The 24547-nt window shown below is 44.8% G+C and overlaps 2 protein-coding genes and 1 long non-coding RNA gene across 3 annotated transcripts in view; 2 read left to right on the forward strand and 1 right to left on the reverse strand.

The window, feature by feature from the left end:
* LOC137316676 (zinc finger protein 850-like) overlaps positions 1 to 24547 on the reverse strand; it is a gene marked incomplete at its 5' end in the record, with an annotated part of 305128 nt that overhangs the window by 181194 nt on the left and 99387 nt on the right. The gene's annotated exons all lie outside the window — the stretch shown is intronic.
* LOC137316663 (immunoglobulin superfamily member 1-like) lies at positions 45 to 6018 on the forward strand. Its single transcript, XM_067980508.1, has 4 exons — positions 45 to 316; positions 1503 to 1796; positions 5279 to 5572; positions 5918 to 6018. The coding sequence occupies exons 1-4, from the start codon at positions 85 to 87 to the stop codon at positions 6016 to 6018; spliced, it is 921 nt and encodes a 306-aa protein (XP_067836609.1). The 5' UTR covers positions 45 to 84.
* LOC137316772 (uncharacterized) lies at positions 8923 to 14720 on the forward strand. Its single transcript, XR_010961594.1, has 4 exons — positions 8923 to 8951; positions 9802 to 9845; positions 11225 to 11265; positions 13218 to 14720. It is a non-coding gene; the product is annotated as an uncharacterized lncRNA (long non-coding RNA).

The raw sequence follows: 24547 nt of genomic DNA on the forward strand, positions 1-24547 counted from the left end.
CTTTCCATTGATTTTGTCATAGATCCGCTAACAACGCCAGGGATATCTCTTAATCTTTGGAGTGGTGTGTATGTAGAAGGAGAGATGGTCACCATTACCTGCACCGTGAGCAGAAAAAATCGCGATCAAACATATCACTTTTACAGAGAGCAGGAACTGCTGAACTCTGGTCAAATCACCACTGAGAACAACAGCGGAACATTCCCGGTTACCGGTACAAACCAAGAAGGGCAGTACTACTGCCAATATGGAATTTACGTCAAAACAAGACGGCTACTGTCCCAGCGCAGCAAGGCTGTGACGGTGACTATAGCGGGTGAGTGAAGGGGAATATACATTGTTCATATATCAAAGTGAGGGTCTCTGCGCTCTGCTCCTGACAGGGTCTCTGTAACAGTGTTCAATACTCAATGTGAGGGTCTCTGCGCTCAAACCCTGACAGGGTCTCTGTAACAGTGATTAATAGTCACAGAGAGGGATTCTGCGCTCAGCTCGTGACAAGTTCTCTCCGACAGTGTTTAATATTCACAGGGAAGGTGTCTGCACTCAGCTCCTGACAGGGTCTCTGTAACCGTGTTTAATATTCACAGAGAGGGTCTCTGCGCTCAGCTCCTGACAGGGTCCCTGTCACAGTGATTAATACTCAGAGTGAGGGCCTCTGCGCTCAACCCCTGACAGGGCCCCTGTCACATTGTTTAATGCTCAAAGTGAGGGCCTCTGCGCTCAACCCCTGACAGGGCCTCTGTCACATTGTTTAATGCTCAAAGTGAGGGTCTCTGCGCTCAACCCCTGACAGGGTCTCTGCAACAGCGAATAATAGTCAGAGAGGGAATCTGCGCTCAGCTCGTGATATGTTCTCTCTAACAGTGTTTAATATTCTGAGGGAGGAACTCTACGTTCAGCTCCAAACAGGGCCTCTGTAACATTGCTTAATATTCACAAAGTATCGGCGCTCTGCTCCTGACAGTTCTCAGTAAAAATTGATTAGAAATCCGCCACGGGCAGTTGTGTAAGACGGGCGGGATCGGACCTGTCGTCTGATATCAGCCCGATCCGATATTCAGATCCAGTGATGTCATTGATTCACATCCCCAAGAATGATAAATAAAAAATCGACCATCACTTCCCTCCTTTATTTGAGGTTCCAATCTCCACGGTTCAGCAGAGAAGTTCACTCTTTGATATCCGGTTTGCACCATAGCCTAAATGACAAAGAATGGGAATTTCAAATCAGCGCATTGTCCATGTTCCCCTCGTATCGCAGGGTGTAATTTCAGGACTAAAACCTGATTTTGTAAATAGAACCACAAACTGATTTCTTTTCTCTCGCACCTCAGTTTGATTCCACTAATGAATGGTCAATTCCCGTTTTGTCGAATCTCAGCCGCCGATACAAACATTTCCACTCAACACCACACAATCGGTATGGAGTTCCCAAACTTCCACCGTAACTTAATCCACAGATCCATTTCCAATTGTTCTTTCTATTTATTTTACCACAGATACGCCGAAAAAGCCACGGATATCCCCTGATCAACCAAGTGGCGTGTATTTGAAAGGAGAGACGGTGACCATTACCTGCACCGTGGCCGGAGACTATCGCGATAAAACTTTCCATTTTTACAGAGATCGCCGACTTCTGAACTCTCATCAAATCATCACAAAGGACAACATTGGAACATTCAGAGTCACCGGAACAGACCAAGGAGGGAGCTACCACTGTCAATATGGAACCTCCGTCAATAGAAGGCAGTTTTGGTCCCAGCTCAGCGAGGCTGTGAGGGTCACTATCGCAGGTGAGTGAAAGGGGCGGGAGGAGCAGAGATTGTTTAAATATCTATTCAACAGCATTAGGGGTAGATTATGACAATGCGTTATCGTCGAATGGACGATAGTGAATCGGCAGAGCGTTTCTCATCTCTTCCGGTTTATCTTTACATTGACTTCAATGGAAATGATAATTGGGTGTGTTTAAAATCTGTGGAGTATAAAATGTGCTCGATCGCCCGTTTCAGGCCGCCGCCTCAGACGGATTTATATTCCACTGTCAGAAATTTGTGATATCAATCCCGACTAAAATTTTACCTCACAACCCAGGGTGATAGTTGGAGAATAACTTTAAACGAACACGCCCGGCGGAAAGGGGAGGGTTCGGGCGCTAAATTGGGCTGTGTAGCGCCCATTGTTTCGGCCCGACACGGCCTTTTCGATATCCAAGATGGCGTCTTGGATGCTCACGCACGTTTCCAGAGTGACATGCGCCAGACGCTATTTTAGTATAGGAGTTAGCGCAAGCTAACAACTCACTGGTCACACACACTGGCAGCTATTCAACCATGACAGGCACATCATCCAGACACGCGTCACACTTTCTTGCAGGAGAAGATGTTGCATATCAGGAAGCAGCAAGTGGCGGTGGCATTTAGCCCATCGAGCCTGTTCCACCATTCAATGAGATCACGGTGGACCTGTGACCTAACTCCATATACCTGCCTTAGCCCAATATCCCTTCATACCCTTGGTTCACAGAAATCTATCAATCTCAGAATTAACTTTCACAAGTGAGCGAGCATTAACTGCCGTCTGCAGAAGATATTCCAACCATCTCCCACCCTTCGCGTGTAGAAGCATTTTCAAGCTTGACTCCATCACGTGCTGGCTCTTAATGTTGGACCATATCCCCGCATCCGAGTATTCAAGAGTAGGAAACCTCCAAGAACAGTTTCAAATGTCTCAGCAGCCAGAAATCATAATCCTTCCACTAACCTGTAAATCATGCATGGTTAGTTTAAATAGCGCCGGTGAGTGTCCTCCAGGCACTCGAAGACATGTTCAGATGGTCGGGGTTAAGACTGTGCGTTGAGTTGTGCGTTAAGTCCCAAAATGGTGTCTATCACTCTTAAATCAGCGTTGCAATCTGATTGAAGCTATTTTCTCCTTACTTTACATGATTCCGGCGTTCGTTATCTGCGCCTGCTGCTAACTCTAATACCAAGGTGGCATCGAGCGCATGTCACGCTGCAAGACGCCATCCTGGATGTCGAAGAGGCCACATAGCACCCAAACAGCGGGCGCTACACGGCTCAATTTAGAACCCTCAGTTTCTCAAATCTTTCCTCGTATCTGAAGTCTTTCATCCCTAGTGCTATTCTAGTAAATCTGCTCTGTACCCTCTCTAAAGTCTTGACATCCCTCCTAAAGTGTGGTGCCCAGATTTAGCCCCAATACTACAGCAGGAGCCTAACCAGTATTTTGTAAATGTTCAGCACAACTTCCTTGCTTTTGTATCATTTTCATCTGTTTATAAAGCCAAGAATTCAGTATCCCCTTTTAGCAGCCTTCTCAACTTGTCCTACCACCTTCGAAGTTTAGTGTATGTATACCCCCAGTTCTCTTTTTTTCCCGCATCCCCTTTTAAATTGTACCATTTAGTTTATATTGCCTCTCCTTTTTCTTCCCACCAAAATGAATCAATTCGCACTTCTCTGCGTTAAATTTCATCTGCCACGTGCCTGCCCATTTCAACAGTCTGTCGATGTCCTCCGCAAGTTTGTGACCATCCTCCTCACTTCTTTCTATGTTTCGTATCACCTGCAAAATTTGAAATTATGCCCTGTGTCCCCAAGTGCAGGTCATTACCATATATCAACAAAGAGCAGCGGTCCCAACCGCGACCCCTGGGTGACACCACTGCACACTTCATTCTAGTTTGAAAATCAGCCACTACTGTCTGCTTTCTGTCTCTTTGCTTATTACGTATCCACGCATCCACTGCCCTTTAATCCCATGAGCTTCAATTTTGCGAACAAGTCTATTGTATGGCACTTTTTGAAACGCCCTTTGAAGATCTTTAGACACAACATCAACCACATTACCCTTATCAATCTTCTCCAGCAATCCATCAAAGAACTCAATCAAATTAGTCCAACACAAATTTACCTTTTAAAAATCCGTGCTGGCTTTCATTTATTAACACACATTTTTCCAAGTGCCAATTAATTTTGTCCCGGGTTATTGTCTCTAAAAGTTTCACCACCATCGACGTTAGTCTGACTGGCCTGTAGTTGCCGGGTTCATCCCTCCACAATTTCCACCCGTACTTTTCTCAGCAAGCTGGGATGCATCCCATCCGAACCGGGTGACTTTTCTACTCTGAGCTTTGCTAACCTTTTGCGTGCCTCGTCTTTATCTATTCTCATCCTATTCAGTTTCTTCTCCTTTACTGGAACATTGGCAGCATCCTCTTCCTTAGTGATGACAGGTGCAAAGTACTGATAAGGTATCTCAGTCATGCCCTCTGCCTCCACAAGAAGATCGCCATTTTGGTCCCTAATCGGCCCCACCCTTCCCTTGACTTCCTTTTTACTATTAACTCCACTGAGTGTAGTGTCACCTCACGAGGCACCTCCAAACTGGCTGGACTTGTCACATTACAGGTTTCTCTGTCAGATAACCGAAACTGCGTGCCGAGATTTTCAAAATAACCATGTAACTCGGAGTACTTTAATGAATTACATTCTGGTTTTCCATATCATCTCACTGGGTTGGATTTCGACAGCAACGCCCAAACCTGAGACCTCCAACACCGAGAAGGACAAAGGTAGCAGCTGGATGGGAACAGCATCACCTCCAATTTTCCCCCAAGTTATAAATCATCTCGACTGAGGCACATGTCACCGTTCCTTCATCGTCACTGTATCAAAATCCTGGAACTCCCTACCTAGCAGCAATATGGGAGCACTTTCACCACATGGACTGCAGCTGTTCAACAAGGAGGCGGCTCACCACCACCTTCTCAATGGGCAATTAGGGACGGGCAACAAATGCTGGCCTGCCCAGCGTTGTGCACATCCCAAAGCCCGCTAACACTTAACTCCTTTATTTGAAATGGGAATCTCCACTGTTTAGCGGAGACGTTCATTCTTTTTAATCAGGTTATGGCTCGGCTAAGTTACCACAAATGCAAATTTCAAATCAATGCCTTCGCTCTGTTCCTCTGGTATCCCAGAGGGAAATTTGAGGGATAAACGCTGATATTGAAAATAGAACCCCAACTGATTTATTTTCTTCCGTTTCATCCCACTAATGAATGGGCAATTTCCCCCTTGTATATAGTATCCTCCTCAGTGCTTACAACTTCTAAGTTACGTGTCATCTGCAAACAGTTGAAATTATGCCCTGAATACCAAAGTCCAGGTCATTGATATTTTGGTTCACAAAAAATAAGTCTGTATTGCGGTTGAATCGATTGTCACTGCTTTTTCCTTACATATTGCAGATCTACCCAAACCAAATATATCAGTGGATTCTAGTCTTGTTTTGAAGGGTGGAAAAGTTACCTTTAATTGTACAAACCCCCGGGACCATCCTGGCTTCACATTTTACTTATACAGACACCGAGAAGCGAATTACTCGGATGTCCAGACTGCTGCACGGGACAATTCTGTCACTTTCACCATCACGAATATAGATCACACCGATGGAGGAAATTACACCTGTCTGTATAAAGGGGATGTGTGGGGAAGGCTGCTAACGTCGGCTGAGAGTGACCCTGTATATATAACTGTAAGAGGTGAGTGAGATCCACACGGTGAATGTGTTCATCCTAAGAGGTGAGTGAGATTCACACGGTGAATGTGTTCATCCGACCACGGTGCAAGGCATTCCGTGTTGTAATTAACGATCAAAACTAGCGTGGAAATGACATCCAGGGGTAATATTTGGTCTTGGGCTGTATCGGATCGTGCCTCCGTTTTACGCCCCGCCCGATATTCAACCCCATTGGCTGCAATAGAACTTGAATATCGGGCGCAGCGTAAAACAGGCGGCCTATGCGAAACTGTCCAGTTTTCCCTATCGCCCAAAGGCCTTTTAACGTTTATTTCACGAACTGTTCGCTATTTATCCTGTTACTTAGGAAAAGTTAAAGCACCAAACGTCGAACGGTTTTATTTCTCCAACTCTGTTGAAAAATTTGATTCACTAGTTGTGTCCTTTAGTTGCTCTCCGACCCCCTAATAGCCCAGAGGATCTGAGAAAAAAATAACACCCACTCTACCATCTTTAACACAAGGTAATTTGAAACTAGTAAGCAAAAAGCACAAAACAGGTGCTGTAAACATACAGCCCGTCAGTGAGCTTCTGTGGAGAGAGCGAGTGAGTTCTGATCAAGGTCCCCACCTGAACCGTCACCACATCTGTTCACTCTGCCAATGTGCAATTTTGACCCAGTGATCATTCAGAATGAAACTGACAGAATGAAACTGATTCATTCCCACACTGTCGCTATCATATTTTTGCCACCAGCTGTGAGTAATTAAATAGTCACCTGGTCCAAGATCCACGGTTAATATCCAATGAACGAATCAATGAATTAACGAGGCAATTAATTAATCGACCAATGACAATTGAGCTCTGTGCCGCGTCAGTTTTAACAGGTGCATCTTGTTGTCATCACGGTCCAAAACCACTCACGGCGTCATGACTGATCCACTGACTTTGAAGCATTGAATCAATGGGGGAGATTTATAAGTGGAAAAGAGAGGAGGGGAGACAGACTTAGAGTATCAGAGACTGAGGGACGTTATCAAAACAGTGCAAAGCTTGGGACAGAGCAGGAGAGTGGGATTAATTGGACAGCTCTTTCAAAGAGCCAGCACAGTCACAATGGGCAGAATGGCCTCCTTCTGCGCTGTAAGATTCTATGTCAACATTTTAATGCATTATTTTTCTGTTATGCGGCCCATTCCATCGACACAGTCCCAGTGCCTGTTTTGTTCTTCTGTCAAGCAGCAGATTATTTATTCCGTGTAGATAATGTTGGTTAACTTGATTCCACTGTGCCCCTTTATCTCATTTAGATAAATCCGTTGCGCTGGAGGCTGGTGTTGGCTCTGCTGTGATTCTGATTCTTATCCTTGCTCTGTTGGGTATGTGTTTCTGGAAGAAAGGTGAGTTAAACAGCATGTAATATCCGTTCATTGCCAACACATGGACCAAGCTAAATGTCGTCTCCTTTCTTCCCCACTACAAACGAACCACCACCTGACCCCTAACCTCGGACAGTAAATATAAGGAGATCACAGATTGAAAGGTGAAATCGCTGGTGGCGAAGCTGAAAGAGACCTGGGCTGAAATCCATGTCGAGCGTTGGCGCAAAACAGGCGGTATCGCGTTTGCCGCCTGTTCTACACCGCACCCGATATTCAGCCCTATTAATGTGAATTGAACTGAACGTCAGGTGGAGCGTATAACTGGCACACTATGTCATACCGCCCGATTTGCGTTACTGCCCAAAGACCAATTTCGACCCCATAGTGTCACATTATGAAGAATGACGACAAAAACTCGGGGTTCTCAGTCTGGAAGGAGACACCTGAGAGGTGATTCTATGGAGTTTCTTAAGATAGTAAATGTTATGGAAGGGATAAATCTGAAACATGACATGAAATGAAGTTATAGGTTTGGTCAAAGCGAGGCAGTTACAAACTGGTAAAAGATCATCTAAATCGGAGATAACGAATTTCTTCATCACGCAGTGATCATGCAAGGAATGGACTCCCAGATACAGTTCTGGAGGCGAATAACTTGGAATCATTGACAGAATATTGAGATGCAGCAACGGGGGTGGTGTCTGTAGCGTCTTTCTGCGGGGGGTGCGGTGAATTAAGATGCAATAACTGCCCTTCCTCATCTGTAAATACCTTGTGATCCAAATCAAAAACAATCCTCTTCTGCCTGGGCCTCTTCTGACCACTCTACTTCCTAACCCTTCCCACTCACCCTTGTGTAAACCTCTCCAACCTGATTCGATATTTCCTTTTTTATCTCCTTACCCATCAACATTAAACTCATCTCGTCCATAAAACCCACGAAATGCTCACATGACACTTTCCCTTCTGAGCTTCTCGCCACAAACATTCCGCACCTCAGTTGTCTGAGTACCAATGCGCTGATCCGGTCACTCCCTTTTTGCTTCAGTCATTATATCCTGCAGAACGGCTGTCATCACGCAATTCCTAAGAAAGCCATCTCTTAATCCTCTCATCCTCTCCAGCTCCCCATATCCAAAGGTCGCTTTCTCTATAAAGTATTGAAAGGTGTGATTCCGTTACAAGTATGCTCCGATTTCTCCCACCACTTCCTGTTCAAGGCTTTCTCATCAACCTTCCATCCATCCATAGTACCAGTTACTTCCTGTGTGACTGCTTGGATGGCTTGTTATCATTCCTCTTCTTAATCGACCTTTGAAACATCGGTCATCCCTGAAGTGTCTGTCCTCCATACACCGCCTCCCTGGAACTGCCCCGTTTATTTCCACTCCTACCTGTCACATCATAGTCATAACATTTCATCCATTGACATCGCCTCCCTTGGCTGCACAATCACGTCTGTCGTGCCCAGGATTATCTCCTTTGACCCACTCATCTTCATCATCCATACCCTACAGCTTAACTACATCGTTGAGCAGTATGCGGTCAACTCTCCTCGGTACCCTTACTCTATCTCTATCTCTCAGCCTCCTTCATAGCCACCACAGCTGTTACCATTCGCTCCAACTGATTAACAAACATTGAGACATTTGCAGCCAACACGTTGTCCAGATTAACATGCGTAAACACCGAAGCCATCTTCTTCAGCTCCTCAAAGCCTTGATGTACCTCTGGCCTGTCAATGGAGGGTATAATCGCGCGGCGTGTAAAATGGAAGTCCTGTCCGAACCCGCCCGTTATCCACTCGGCGGTTTAGGTTAAAATTATACTCTACGGGTTTGTTCATAATCGAGTTGGATGTGGTGCCGGGAGGGAGATGGTTCTGGAGAATAAGTTTCAGTGGCCCAAAGACCTGTTCTGTTTCTTGACCTTTCTCATCTTTCTATTTTGTAATTGGATCCGGATTTCTAACACTTATGTTTTATTTTCAGGGAAATGTGGAAACAGCAGAGAAATGAGGTGAGACATTAAGTGTTGAATTTTAAATTTCAACCACACTCAACCGAAATAAAACCCAGCAGCAAACATTCGGTACAATTTGTCCGTGTCCTGGCTTTTAAATTTTAGAATCGAGCTCCCCCACTCACACTCACACTTACACTCTCACTCAAACACACAATCACACATTCATACACACAAACTCAAACACAAACACACAATCACACACACACAGACACACAAACACAATCACAAATATACAGGAACACAAACATATATCAAACACAATCACACGCACACACATGCGCACACTCTCACCCACACACGGGCAGTTTCATTTACTTGAATAATTTTCATTTTATCTCCCTTTCATTTCTTTAAATGTCTTTTCAGCCACGTTGTTATTAAGCTATGACCTTTCTCATCTGGGGATCCCACATTACCCACCGCTCAATGAGATCAGAAATTCCTCTGTTCGCTCTGTGTAACGACATCGCGAATGCATTTGTGATGATGTCTCTCCTTAGTTATTCTAGCCAATTGGAAACTGCGCTCGAAAAAATTGAGTGTCCAACGGGAGGCAATATTCACAAACAATTTAATGAAGTCGCTACATATAGTGAGAGCTGGAGACGGTTCCTCATTAATCGCCCTACACGTCAAACAAATCGGTAGTTTCAGGGCAACAAAGAACAATTCTCAGGAATAAACTTGGTTTTGCAACAGCTGGATCTCCTGGCCATGTACCGAGGGGCATTTTTACATCTCAGGCGGGATCCATCTCTAGATCCATTCACTACCTGTCTACGAATCACATGAAATGTGCCTTGCAAAATAAAATGATTGAATCGACGATTTCTATTCTTTTAAGGACCACGGCGCCTCCTAGTGACGAGACTAACGAAACCCTGACATGTAAGTTCTATTTTGTATTGGTGCATCCGGTATTGTCTTTGACGTTCAGTATTTTCTTTTTCTTTTAACGAACAAAAATGAACAAGAAGTTATTAGCAGTAGCAGTTTGTAGACAACAGTTTGTACTATATTTAGCAAATCTGCTAAGAATCACATACAGAGTCAATCATTTCTGAACCATTTTGTTAACCTGACCAAGAAGCAATATAAACATTGATTTTATGTTTCCACCGTGGAGTAGAGATCGAGTGTGTCCTACAGTTCAAGGGGAATCGCGGGAACGAGATCATTGGAGTCCGGCGCACAGGCATAATTCAATCCCACTTTTAAAATCCGAAGTTATGCGCTTATTTGTATATAATAGGAAGTGTGCACATACATGGTTTAAAATTGTTGTAGATTTACAGTAAAGTAGTAAAATATTTGACAATTTCTTAAGCAATTAGAGTTGGTTAAAGTATCAGACGGTTTTGCAAACAGGCTGCGAAGGTGGGAGATGCAAAATCGAGGTGCGACATTGTCGCCGCTGGTGGGCGAGTGTAATTACAGGATGGCAAATTTACAGAGGCAGCTTTTTATTGTAAAAATGAATGCACCATCGGAATTTATAATGGAAAAGGTGACGCAAAAGTGTGACAAAAAATAACAACCGGAAGTACGTTTTGGTAAACAGGAAGTGGTGCAGGCATTAAGATTTTTATTCTATTGCGAATTGAACTCACAGGCAATGGGCACTCGGACTCAAGGCAAAGTATAGTCTGCAGGTGAAGTACGGCTGGAGGGTTGGGGATTACTGGACGAGGCTGTGTAGATGTAATTCAATCCCCATTTGTCCTTTCATTTATATAATACTTCACTTTTTATTACTATTTATTATGAGGTCTCAGTCCTGGCTCAATGAGTAACACTCTTCCTTTCAGCTTCAATTCCTTCCTTATCCAAATTCATAAAACTATAAAGCATGGATGTAACCGCATTAATCGTCACAAGTGGAAAGTGATAAGTTCATCTATCATTGCGACCATAGGGCAACTCAAGACTTGCCACACTAATACTGTAGTTGCAATAGTCCTAAAAATAACAAGCCACATAGTGCAAATCGATTTCCTGTTCCCAGAAAAACCTTGGGAATCGCATTCATTTCCTGGCGAAAGACAGGAAATGGTAACGGAAACCAGCATAGGAAGTCCATTCGCTTCCCAGTGGCCAGCCGGAGAACCGTTGGTACTCCCCACTCTTGGCAGTGGAGATGGTCCCATTCATATGATGATTTAATAACATTTCATTTGGAGAGACTAACCATAGAAAGAAACATTTTTAATAAATGTTTTAAATATTTACACATCAATGCAATCTTTTTTTTGTTTTGTTTCATTTAGACGCTGACCTTAATCTACAAACGAAGCCGAGGAAAGTCTGCGTAAGTTACAAATAAACTTAGGGTTTATTTCTTAACTTTGATGTTATCATTTATCTCGCTCATTCATGCTCTTACTAAGTTGATTCCAAATATTTGACCGTTTTCTCTCAGGATCTTTGTTCTTTGTTTAAAATCACAGTCGCCTTGTCTCAACCTTTAATATTCATTGTAAACAATTTTACAACACCAAGTTATAGTCCAGAAATTTTATTTTAAATTCACAAGCTTTCGGAGGCTTCCTCCTTCGTCAGGTGAACGATGTGACGAAGGAGGAAGCCTCCGAAAGCTTGTGAATTTAAAATAAAATTGCTGGACTATAACTTGGTGTTGTAAAATTGTTTACAATTGTCAACCCCAGTCCATCACCGGCATCTCCACATCATTTAATATTCATGAGACCAAATACATTTGCAATCATATTTCAATATGTCGTAAAAGGACTACAGAAAGGTTGTCAATAGAGAGGAATAAATGGATCTTTTAAAAAGATTTGTTGAAAAGGATCCTCATTGGAACACGAATCTTTGAGGGGTGAGATGCAGCTTTGCTCCCCCTATAGGAAATGAAGGGCAAAAGCAGAGTTTAGTTCCCAAGATTGCATCTGCATACGTGTAAACATACTTCTGTGCACCTGACTGTAGACTGTATATAGCCGTGAAGGGTTAGCTTTTGGTTTATGTGTGGAATATGCAGAACATTGCTATGTAAACAAGACAATTTTCTATTGACCTCACTGATCCAGCGTGCGGGTTCCATGAGTTACACCCGCCATCTTTGAATCACACCTGGAATGATAAGTTGTCCCTTCTATTTCCCGATGCTGTCAGAAATAGGCATTGGAACTTTCGACTTGGAGCGGGCGTAAAACGGGCGATCTGGGTTCGGTCGCCCGTTGTAAACTTCTCCCAATTTCCATTTCCATCGAAGTCGATCCCCTCTAATTTAGAAACGTCCTCCCGCTATGTGTTTCCAGATTTCCTGTTTCTCTGCTGGTAATCGCGGGACCTCCATGTTTTTACACAAACAGCATTACGTTGAAATGATAACTTCATCTGAAAATAAAGAAAGTAGCGACGCCGGTGAATAAGGCCACAAAAAGGCAAACCAAACACTGGGGTTCATTACTGGAGGGATAGAATTAAAAAGAAATGAAGTCAAATCTGTAAAGAGCCTTGGTTGTACCACACTTGGAGTATTGAGCCGAGTTCTGTTCTATAACCTGGACTATAACCTGGTGTTGTGCGACTCCTTACATTTATTATAAAAAGGATATAGATTCATTACAGTAGGTGCAAGAAAGATTCACAAGGCTGATACCAGAGCTGAGTGGGTCAACTCATCAAGAAAGGCTGAACAGACTGGGGCGCTTTTCTCCAGCAAAGAAAAGGCTGAGGGGTGACCAGATAGAGGCCTTTAAGATGATGATGAGGTAGCCATAGAGATAATGTTTTCACTTGTGAGGGAGCCCAATACTAGATGTCATAAATATACGATAGTCACTAATGAATCCAATAGGTAATTCAGGAGAAACTTCTTTGTACATGGTGAAATGTGGAACATGCTACCACAGGAATAGTTGAGGCAAATAGCATAGATGCATTTAAAGGGAAGCTGGATGGGCACACGAGGGAGAAAGGACTAGAAGGATATCCTGATAAGATTAGATGAAGTAGAGAGGGAGGAGGCTGGTGTGCAGCATAAACGCCTTCATAGAACTGTTGGGCCCAAAGGCCTGTTTCTGAGCTGTAGACTCGATATGACCGTTAGCAGACAGTCAAAATCCTTTAGAGTGGCTCAACATTTCAGCTTAATGACCGCCCACTCGAACAACGCCGCTTGTATTATTTTGCCGCCTTTTGCCGACATCCATCTGCTGATATAATTTCTCTGAACTGTTAACAGATTTTAAGCCGAACAATTGAACTTCTGACCAACTGCACCTTTCATTTCAGGGTCAGCGAAACATCGTCCGAACCTTCGGTGAGGAATCCACCACCTACGCAATGGTGAAGCGGTAGAAAATTTGGAGTTCTCCCCGGCACAAGGCGTGCCACCCTCAACAAGAGGTCCAGGGCCGAGCATTGTGATGGTCATTAGCAATTGACCCATTTCGATATCATCCAGAGTTGGTATTTGCATATAGCCATATATAGAAATGTAATCAATAGGAGATGTCCCACCTGTCTCCTGGTACTTAGTTTATTTCAAGTATCATTTAAACGATATTTTTGGAATATAGGAAATAGGAATATGCCATTCAGCCCTTCGAGCCTGCTCCACTATTCAATTAGATTCGGGCTGATCTGTACCTCAACCCCATTTACCCGTCTTTGCTCCATATCCCTTGATAACCTTATCGAACAAAAACCTATTGGGTGAGCGAGTTCCAGATTTCCACTAGCCTTTGTGTGAAAAGTGCGCCTGATTTTGCTCCTGAATGGCCTGGCTCTCATTTTCAGTTGATGTCTCCTTGTCTTGATTCCCTCACCAGAGGCAATAGTTTCTCCGTATCTACCCAATCAAATCCTTTAAACGTTTTAAACACCTCGATTAGATCACCTCGTAACCTTCTAAGCTCAAACGAATACAAGACGAGTTTATGTAACCTGTCTTCATAATTTGGCCTATTAGCCCCGCCTTCATTCTGGTGAATCTGCGATGCATTCCCTCCAAGGTCAATATATCCTTCATCAGGCATGGTGCCCAAAAGAGATGGCAGTTCTGCAGATGTGGTCTGACCAAGGCTCTGTACAACTGAAACATAACTTCCTGACCTTTGTATTGCAGTCCCTTCAGATAATTGCGACTGAATCGCTGTTTCTACGTAGCCCGACCGCAAATTGTAGACTTGGTCCCCAGTCCATGAATTTTACTGGTCCATTCATCACATTATAGAGGGATGCACAATTTCGCGAAGGCTTTCGGCTCCTATCATTCTCCAGGAGGCTAAAAGCGACATTTTTAGTAAAATAAACTTTTTTTGTAACCCAGCACTTTAAAGAAGGGATCTCACCATGAGAAACGTAAAATAGGTTAGGAACATGCGTGAGCATCTTTGCTCCGTCCTTTACTGCTATTTTATTTCCTCAAGTAAGTGAAATCTACGCAGAATAAATTGGTGTAAAAGTGAGTAGATTAATGCTTTTACCGACTGATCGTTAACTATCACCTGAGCGGAGCACCGAAAGGAAAATCTGGCGCGATTGTTCTTCTTTCCATTGGAATTAATGTCGCTTTATTCCGTTCAAGCTGTGACATTCCCCGCCTCCGCTCCAGATTTTCCTCTCTGTGCTCCGCCCGGCCGATGCATAACGCCCAGAGAATAAGGATGAAAATCAATTGCGGTGTCACAGTGGGATCTTGGTTAACTTTGTGGCAGGGGGTTCATTGTTGCTGTTACGGGGTTTTTAAAAGCTTCATAAAGTCTTGTGTGTTTGTTTCTGAATAAATGCAATGGTTTCACTGAAGTCTATTGACACAGCACTTGTGTTTGTGTCGTTACTGCGGGCCTTTTGTGATTGGATAGTTCAATAAACAAAAAAGCTCCGCATCCTAAGAGAAAGGAAAAAACTTACATTATATTTAACTGTTGACTCTTTTATATCGTCTACTCCTTTTCCTCCGTTTACAAACAGGACATGTCTCTACTAAACTCTCTTAAGGCTTTGCAACCCCATTTCCACCACGTGCGCACTCACGTGAGCACAATGGCTGTCACTCCGACCCAAGCCCATTATTACCAACTCTTTTTGTTCTGGAACCCTTCTCTCCATCTTCTCCCCTTCCTGTCATCCAGTCATGCCACCTTTCATTTCTCCCATCTCATGTACTTCCTCCCACCCCACAGTCCCTACGCCAACCCACCACTACCGCTCTGCCTTCCGACTGCCGCCATCCCAGGCTTCAATTCCCTCTTGGATAAGCTCACAGTTGCCGTCTTTGCCTCACTGGGCAGTCTCCAAATGGTCCACCGAAGCGTCCATCACTACCTCCTCAGGAGCAGCGACCTCAACTGCCTCATCCTCATCTCTTGCTAATCTTCCCTCCCAGTGCATCCACTGGGGTTATAATCTTGCCAAACACCTTCCCCGCTCGATCACCTCAGACACGGCCCCACTGCTCATTTAGACTCTGCCAGTGGATCAGCAATCATCACCCTCTCCGACTTTCCCCTCCGAAATGACCGTTCACTCACCAACCAGGACCTCCGCATCCAAGACCTGATTGTGGGCGATTACATTGGCATCATGGCTTTGACTGAAACTTGGCTCCAAGCTGGCGACATCTTGCCCCTGACTGAAGCCTCCCCACCTAACGATGCTTTCCACCACCTGCCCGGTGCAATCCGCCGGGGTGTCGGTGTATCCCTCATTAACAAATCACACCTTGGTCTCCCCCCTACTCCTCTAGTCGAATCATAGAATCATAGAAAGGTTACAGCACGGAAGGAGGCCATTCCGCCTATCGAGTCCGCGCCGGCTCCATGCAAGAGCAATCCAGCTATTCTCTCTCCCCCGCCCTTTCCCTGTACTTTCCCAAGTACATTGTCCTCTTTCAAGCATCTCACCCTATTCCACCTTTTTCACCAATCCTTTAAAATCCATGTTCCCTTACACTCCTAAGACCGATCCCGATTTTCTCCCCGAGTTTTTCTCGCTTCTTTCCTCTCTCAGGATCAGCTTTGCGCGACTCCTCGTCCTCGGTGATTCCAATTATCACCTCAAATCACTTTGCCCCTCTCTCCTCTGATTTCACTGACTTTGCTGTCCTTATACACGCCATAAACCTCTCCCTCCATATTAACTCCCCTGCCCATATTGTCGAACGTTCCATCCACATCTTCACTCCCATGGTCTAAATCACAGATTAGTTAATCACCGACCTTTCCCTTGTATCCCGCACCACCTACACCCTCATGCCCCCAAACAACCCCACTGTTTTCCATATCCGCCGATAAGGGGAGAAACTCTTTGCAATTCACTTACTACTGCCTGGTCAAGCTCCTGTCTTCCTTCCTTTCCATTCACTAAAATGCTTCTGTTGCTGTCAATCTCCCAACCATCCTCCCACCGACAACTTTGATTCCCTTCACCCCAGTGAAACCTATACTCTCACCAACCCTGTTATGGCCCCATCTTCACTCCCTCAAGACCAAAGTGCACAGCCCTTGATCGTATCTGGTGCACAACTGGCTGGACCAAATCATGCACTGTTAGGCACTGTTAGGCAGAACTCTCCTCTGCAAAAACTAAGATGACTCTGTAGCGCCAATTTATATTCAGTGACTTCTTTTGTCCACTACCAATCGTCTCCTTTAACCCTTATGCCCTACACCCTCTCCCCACCTCCAAAAACGAGTGAGGATCTCATGGAATTCTTTGTCACTAAGATTGAGACCATCCGTTCAGAAGCCTCTGCCGTATTCCCCGATCCCCTTTCCCACTAAACCAAACCTGCTCCCAGACTCCTCCTGCCCGAGCCCTGATGCCTCGCCCATCTCTACTTTCTTCCCCTACCCTCTCTCCGGGCTTATCTTGTATATGGTTCCCACCACCTGCTCCCATTAAACTTGTGACCACCCAAATTCCCTTGCTCCCCCCATTCTAGCTGACATTGTAAAGGGTTCCCTCTCCTCGGGTGCTGTTCTATTCCCTTGCAAAACAGCAGCATTACCCCCTCCTCACAAAAATCCAGTCTCGACCATTTCCAACACCTCATTTCCAATTCCGCTACCCTCTCAAAAGTCCGAGTATATGCTGTCACCAAACATACCCCTGCCCATCTCTCCATCAATTCCATATTTGAATCCGTCCTATTAGATTTCTGCACATGCCACAGTCCTGAAGTTGGGATGTGCTTCAACCATCGTTCCTGTTTCAGGTCGCCGTTCTTCGAACGCACCCGTTATCAGTCACGTGGCTGTCGGTTGGACGGGACGAGAAATGCTCAGGCACATTGTAGCAGTGGCCGGCAAGAAATATTGCGAATCCTTGAGCTTCAGAGGAGGGTCACGTGTTGCAGAGAGAATTGAGTCTCATTTCACTAAAACACCTTGAGGAGCTGCGGTTGGGAGCCGTTGAATTATGACCTGTGACGACCGTTAGCTTTTTCTAGAGGTAGAGAAAGTCTTGCCTGTCCTGGTGTGTAACAATCCCCCATTATCACTACTCTATAGTTCTTGCATCTTTCTGTAATTTACCTGCACATGTTCTCCTATATCTCCTTCTCACTATTTGGTGGTCTAAAGTATACACCCAGTAGCGTAAATAGCTCCTACTATTCCTTCATTCTAACCAAATAGATTTTATCTTTCACCCCTCAAATACATCACACCTTTCCATCCTCTAATAGATTCTTTGATCAATACTGCCCCCCACCCCGACTTCTTTCTTTCCTCCTCTATCTTTCCTGAATACCTTCTTGCCAGGAATATTATCCTCCCCTTCTTTGAAGCACGTCTCTGTTATTGCCATTGGATCATAGTCCAATGTGGCGACTTGAGCCTGCAGCTCACCAACTTTATCTACAACACGACCCGTGTTTTTTTAAATTTATTCGTTCATGGGATGTGGGCGTCGCTGGGCGAGGCCGGCATTTATTGCCCATCCCTAATTGCCCTTGAGAAGGTGGTGGTGAACCGCCTTCTTGAAACGTTGCAGTCCGTGTGGTGAAGATTCCCCCACAGTGCTGTTAGGAAGGGAGTTCCAGGAATTTGACCCAGCGACGATGAAGGAACGGCGATATATTTCCAAGTCGGGATAGTTTGTGACTTGGAGAGGAACGTGCAGGTGGTGTTATTTCGATGTACCTGCTGCTCTTGTCCTTCTAGGTGGTAGAGGTCGCGGGTTTGGGAGGTGCTGTCGAAGAAGCCTTGGCGAGTTGCTGCAGTGCATCCTGTGGATGGTGCACACTGCAGCCACTGTGCGCTGGTGGTGAAGGGAGTGAATGTTTAGGGTGGTGGATGGGGTGCCAATCAAGCGGGCTGCTTTGTCCTGGATGGTGTCGAGCTTCGTGAGTGTTGTTGGAGCTGCACTCATCCAGGCAAGTGAAGAGTATTCCATCACACTCCTGACTTGTGCCTTGTAGATGGTGGAAAGGCTTTGGGGAGTCAGGAGGTCGGTCACCCGCTGCAGAATACCCAGCCTCTGACCTGCTCTTGTAGCCACAGTTTTTATGTGGCTGGCCAAGTTAAGTTTCTGGTCAATGTTGACCCCCAGGATGTTGATGGTGGGGGATTCGGTGATGGTAATGCCGTTGAATGTCAAGGGCTGCGGGTTGGACTCTCTCTTGTTGGAGATGGTCATTGCCTGGCACTTGTCTGGCGCGAATGTGACTTGCCACTTATGAGCCCAAGCCTGGATGTTGTCCAGGTCTTGTTGCATACGGGCTCGGACTGCTTCATTATTTGTGGGGTTGCGAATGGAACTGAACACTGTGCAATCATCAGCGAACATCCCCATTTCTGACCTTATGATTGAGGGAAGGTCATTGATGAAGCAGCTGAAGATGGTTGGGCTCAGGACACTGCCCTGAGGAACTCCTGCAGCAATGCCCTGGGGCTGAGATGATTGGCCTCCAACAACCACTACCACCTTCCTTTTTGCTAGTTATGACTCCAGCCACTGGAGTGTTTTCCCCCTCATTCCCATTGACTTCAATTTTACTAGGGCTCCTTGGTGCCACACTCGGTCAAATGCTGCCTTGATGTCAAGGGCAGTCACTCTCACCTCACCTCTGGAATTCGGCTCTTTGGTCCATGTTTCGGCATTGGCTGTAATGAGGTCTGGAGCCGAGTGGTCCTGGCGGAATTCAAACTGAGCATCGGTGAGCAGGTTATTAGTGAGTAAGTGTCGCTTGATAGTACTGTCGACGACACCTTCCATCACTTTGCTGCATTAGATTTGTCCTGCTTTTTGTGGACAGGACATACCTGGGCAATTTTCCACATTGTGCGTTGGATGCCAGTGTTGCAGCTGTACTGGAACAGCTTGGCTAGAGGCGCAGCTAGTTCTGCAACACAAGTCTTCAGCGCTACAGCCGGGATGTTGTCGGGGCCCATCGCCTTTGCTGTATCCAGTGCACTCAGCCGTTTCTTGATATCACGTGGAGTGAATCGAATTGGCTGAAGACTCGCTTCAGTGATGGTGGGGATATCGGGAGGAGGCCGAGATGGATCATCTACTCGGCACTTCTGGCTGAAGATGGTTGCAAGCACTTCAGCCTTGTCTTTTGCACTCACGTGCTGGATTCTGCCATCATTGAGGATGGGTATGTTTGCAGATCCTTCTCCTCCCGTTATTTGTTTCATTGTCCACCACCATTCATGACTGGATGTGGCAGGACTGCAGAGCTTTGATCTGATCCGTAGGTTGTGGACTCGCTTAGCTCTGTCTATAGCATGTTGCTTCCGCTGTTTAGCATGCATGTAGTCCTGAGTTGTAGCTTCACCAGGTTGGCACCTCATTTTTAGGTACGCCTGGTGCTGCTCCTGGCATGCTCTTCTACACTCTTCATTGAATCAGGATTGATCCCAGGCTTGTTGGTAATGGTAGAGTGAGGAATATGCCGGGCCATGAGGTTAGAGATTGTGCTGGAATACAATTCTGCTGCTGCTGATGGCCCACAGTGCCTCATGGATTCCCAGTTTTGAGCTGCTAGATCTGTTCTGAATCTATCCCATTTAGCACGGTGGTAGTGCCACACAACACGTTGGATGGTATCCTCAGTGCGAAGACGGGACTTCATCTCCACGAGGACTATGCGGTGGTCACTCCTACCAATACTGTCATGAAAAGATGCATTTGCGACAGGTAGATTGGTGAGGACGAGGTCAAGTAGGTTTTTCCTCATGTTGGTTCGCTCACTACCTGCCGCAGTCACAGTATGGCAGTTATTTCCTTCAGGACTCGGCCAGCTCGGTCAGTAGTGGCGCTACCGAGCCACTCTTGGTGATGGACATTGAAGTCGCCCACCCAGAGTACATTTTGTGCCCTTGCTACCCTCAGTGCTTCCTCCAAGTTGTGCTCAACATGGAGGAGGACTGATTCATCAGCTGAGGGAGGGTGGTAGGTGGTAATCAGCAGGAGGTTTCCTTGCCCATGTTTGACCTGATGCCATGAGATTTCATGGGGTCAAGAGTCAATGTTGAGGATTCCCAGGGCCATTCCCTGCTTGGATTCCAGTTGAAGGAGCTGTCCACGACCGACTGTTACCGAATGGCACATTCCAAGGTCCAGGAGTATGTTCTGAGGGACGCACTGAAGTGAGGTGCTGCCTACGTAAAGGTTCTTTGAGGAAAGGCGACCATGTAAGGCCATTTCACTTTGTATGGTACAGAATGTATTAGAAGATATGTACTGTGTTTTGAATTGTAATAATGTGTTCTTAGTTTGCACCATCTGTATTGTATTGTTTTGAAGGGTAATTGTGACATTTTCATTGAAATGTGTGTATCATTAAATTTTATGAAATAAAGCATCGTTTGAAATTTTAATAAAATCTTGTGGCACAAATAGACCAATCACTAAAAGTAGCGACGCAGGTTTACAAAAAGGTGAGTCAAACACTGGGGTCCAATTCGAGAGGGATAGAATTGAATAAACAAAGAAGTTATGTTAAACTTGTGTGGAGACTTGGTGCGGCCACACTTGGATTATTGTGCACAGTCTGGTCTCCATATTATAGAAAGGATATACAGGGATTGGAGAGGGTGCAAAAAAGATTCACAAGGATGATACCAGAACTGAGGGGATACCCTTATTAGGAAAGGCTGAACAGGCTGGGACTCTTTTCTTTTGAAAAGAGAAGGCTGAGGGGTGACCTGATAGAAGTCTTTAAGATAATGATAGAATTTGGTCGGGTAGATGAAGAGAAAATGCTTCCACTTGGGAGTGAGTATAAAAATAGAGTTCATAAATATAAGACTGTCACTAATAAATCCAATATGGAATTCCGGTGAAACTTCTTTACCGAATGAGTGGTAAGAATGTGCAATGCGCTACCACAAGGAGTAGTTGAGGGAAATAACGTAGATGCATTTAAGGGGAAGCTCGATTAGCACAAGAGGCATAATGGAATATCGTATCCTGATAGGGTTCGATGGAGTAGGGAGGGAGGAGGCTCGTATGGAGCATACATGCTGGCATAAACAAGTTGGGCCGAATGGCCTGTGTCTGTCCTGTGGTTTCGAAGTAACTCGATGTAACTCAATGTACTATTTTGAGGGTGGTGGAAGAGCAGAGAGACCTGGCGGCGCATATTCACAAATATTTGACGGTGGCAGGGCAAGTTGATAAGGTGGTTAAGCAAGCGGATGGGATACATGGGTTTGTAAAGAGGGGCATTGAATACACAAATTGGGAAGTCATGTTAAACCTTTACAAAAGGCTGGTTAGGCCTCAGCTGGAGTATTGTGTACAACACTGGGCACCACAGTTTAAGAAGGATGTAAAGGCCTTGGAGAGGGTACAGAGGAGATTTGCCAGGGTGATACCAGGGATGAGGGACTTCAGTTATGTGGAGAGATTGGAGAAGCTGGGCTTGTTATCCATAGAGCAGAAAAGGTTAAGGGGAGATCAAAAAGAGGTGATCAAAATAATGAGTATTTTTTTTCGAGCAAATGGGGGTAACTGTTTACTCTGGCAATTGGATTGATAACCAGAGGTCATAGGTTTACAATGATTGGCAAAACAACTAAAGGGGAAATAAGGAGAACATTTTTCACACGGAGTGTTGTTAAGCACTGCCTGAAAGGATGGTGTCTCTTTTCGAGGCTGTCTTCGTGTCAACTTTCACATTTTCACTGGGAAACTGCAGGAACAGAGTGAAACGGGTCTGCTTGTGTCCCTGGACTCAATGTATAATGTGGAGAAATCTATAAAATTTATAATTGAATCGGTAAAAGTGAACATGGTCAACACAATTATATGAAAACTGTAAATGAAGCCGCTCATTGTTGTTGGACCAGTCCTTTCTGAGCACAGCTTTTCACTTTATTCCTGAGAGAAGTCTCATTAAGACAAAGTCCTGAACTTTGAGAAGTTTGTGATATATCCACGTCATCATTTATATCGGAGTCAAAGCTGCTGATGTGGCCTGTTTGTTCAAATGACTGTAACTAATAGCAATGATCAGGGGTATAACAGTGTCAGTGGAGATTTACCCCCTGTATAAATCAGGGATCGCTGTAATGAATCGACACAGAGTGCCTGCTGAAGCTGCGGTTTCCAGGCCAACAGAAATCATTGCTTCTCACAGAAATGGGATATTCAGTAATGTATCTGATAGAATGTATTTATTATCCAGTTCTCGCAGCCGTTGGAGTTCCAGGTAAGCCATTATCTCAGCTGTTCATGGTCTAAATCGTTATTAACTCTGCTGCTGTACTTGATACTTTTTTTTTCTCCCATCATGTATTACACAATGGACTGTTCTGTCCTCAGTCTCTGCTCTTTTGGTCTTGGAGCAGCTGCATTTTCTGCTTTACGATTTTGTTTATCCAATTCTGGCATTGTTACTGGATTATTCTCTGTGCTGAATGTATTGGAATCAGGTGTCTGGGCTAAGAGCTGGTATCAGACCATCAGGAGATGTTCACAGTTTCATGTTGTGGAACTAACCTGTCCTGGAATATTTTTTTCATAAACGTCTTTTCAGTGATTGATAATGAGACAGCTCACGGTCTCAGTGTTACAAGGAGGCAGCGCAATGTCCTCCGTCCACAATAATACGGTTCAGTTTAACTGGGATTTCAATGTATTTATTGGTTATCACTATTCCGAAAGTTTATTTCATTGTGTGTGTATCTGACGCCGCTTCAGATGTCTGCCTATTGAACTAAGTTTGCAGCTGATCCTTTTACACCTCATTCTCTGCTTCACTGTCGATGAATTCACTGTAAAATGCAATGTTTTGATGTTATGTTGTATCAGTTTGCACTTTATCTGTTAAATTAATGGCCCTTCTATTTATCTGCAGACTTTCAGCAGCAGCGGTGATGTTGGCGTTTTGTTAATTGAACAATGCCGCCATCTAACGCTGTACTTTGTAATTACAGGAGAAGGAATTTCAATTGTTGTGAGGTGTGTCTGGGAGAGGCATTCGATTCTGTTCATTCCATGCATTGTAGATGAAGTGAACAGTGTAGGTGAACAGGTGGAGAACGGGATGATCTGTAGAAACATTAAACCGTTCACAGAGACTTCACCATTAAACAAACTTACACTAAGAATAGGATCTTTGGAACACGGGGCTGGTGAGGAGAAAGCAGGCGCAGGATGTTAGGATTTACTCGGATGTCAAAAGGGGCATTGAGAAAGAAATTAGAGAGAGCGGAGAGTTAGAGAGGAGCGACAGAGAACGCGACTGAGAAGGAAAATGAGAGAGAGGGGGCAGAAGAAACGAGAGACAGACAGACAGACGCACACACACTCAGAATGAGAGCGAGAGGGGAAGAGAGAGAGAGAGAGCAGCAGCGGTGTGAATAATTCATCGGAATGAACTGCGAAACTTCCAGTACAATTGTGAAGAGGAAATGTGACTTCAAGATTTTATTAGGATGTTGTCAGATTGTGAGAGTTTTATTGTACTCTCTCCGGGTGTGTTTATCACGATCAGATCCTCAGTCTGTTTATGTGAGTGTTCCTTTTACTTGTTTACTGACTGAATACATGGACATAAATCAAATGTATTTGAAGAATAAAATCAGTGATTTTTTGATCGCAGTGAATTATTAGAATACTGTATTCTAGAGAATGTATATTTCAGCTTAATTCAACAAAGAACGGGGCAAATTTAATCAATGCATTTTCATTTAATTTCAGTTGCATGTACAAAGTAAATTTGTTGTACACATTATGTAGCCAACGAACTATTCACTGACACCAATAATCACAAAAATATAATGGTTGAATTTATTAATTGGATTGTGAGTTGGACCTATCGATCAGATTTCCTCCAACACTCTGCTGCAGTCTCTCCCTGTGAATCCCAGCCTCTCCTCCCACTGCATTGAATCCTCTGTCTCCTCATCCGTTACTTCTGTTTATCCGCTTTCACAAACCATCTGCTGCTGTCTCCCCTCCAGCTCCGACATGTCCTTTTCTTTGTCTCCCTCCCAATTTCACTCACTGGCTCGGCCCACAGCTGCCCCTTCCAATCCGATTCGAAGTATAAAACTTACCGACGGGGATATTGGTCTTTCCCGTTTTGTGCCGGCCCCTGTCGGCTCTCTTCATCCAGAGCAACAAACCAACAGCACCTCCCGTTGTCCCCTCACCTTCTC

The sequence above is a fragment of the Heptranchias perlo genome, unplaced genomic scaffold (genome assembly GCF_035084215.1).
Source record: "Heptranchias perlo isolate sHepPer1 unplaced genomic scaffold, sHepPer1.hap1 HAP1_SCAFFOLD_60, whole genome shotgun sequence".
NCBI lineage: Eukaryota > Metazoa > Chordata > Chondrichthyes > Hexanchiformes > Hexanchidae > Heptranchias > Heptranchias perlo.

Coding starts and splice junctions, on each gene's coding strand:
- LOC137316663 (XM_067980508.1), top strand. CDS start 85: ATGGTCACCATTACCTGCACCGTGAGCAGAAAAAATCGCGATCAAACA. Junction 1,797..5,278: donor TGTGAGGGTCACTATCGCAG/GTGAGTGAAAGG, acceptor TACATATTGCAG/ATCTACCCAAACCAAATATA. Junction 5,573..5,917: donor TGTATATATAACTGTAAGAG/GTGAGTGAGATC, acceptor CCTGTTACTTAG/GAAAAGTTAAAGCACCAAAC.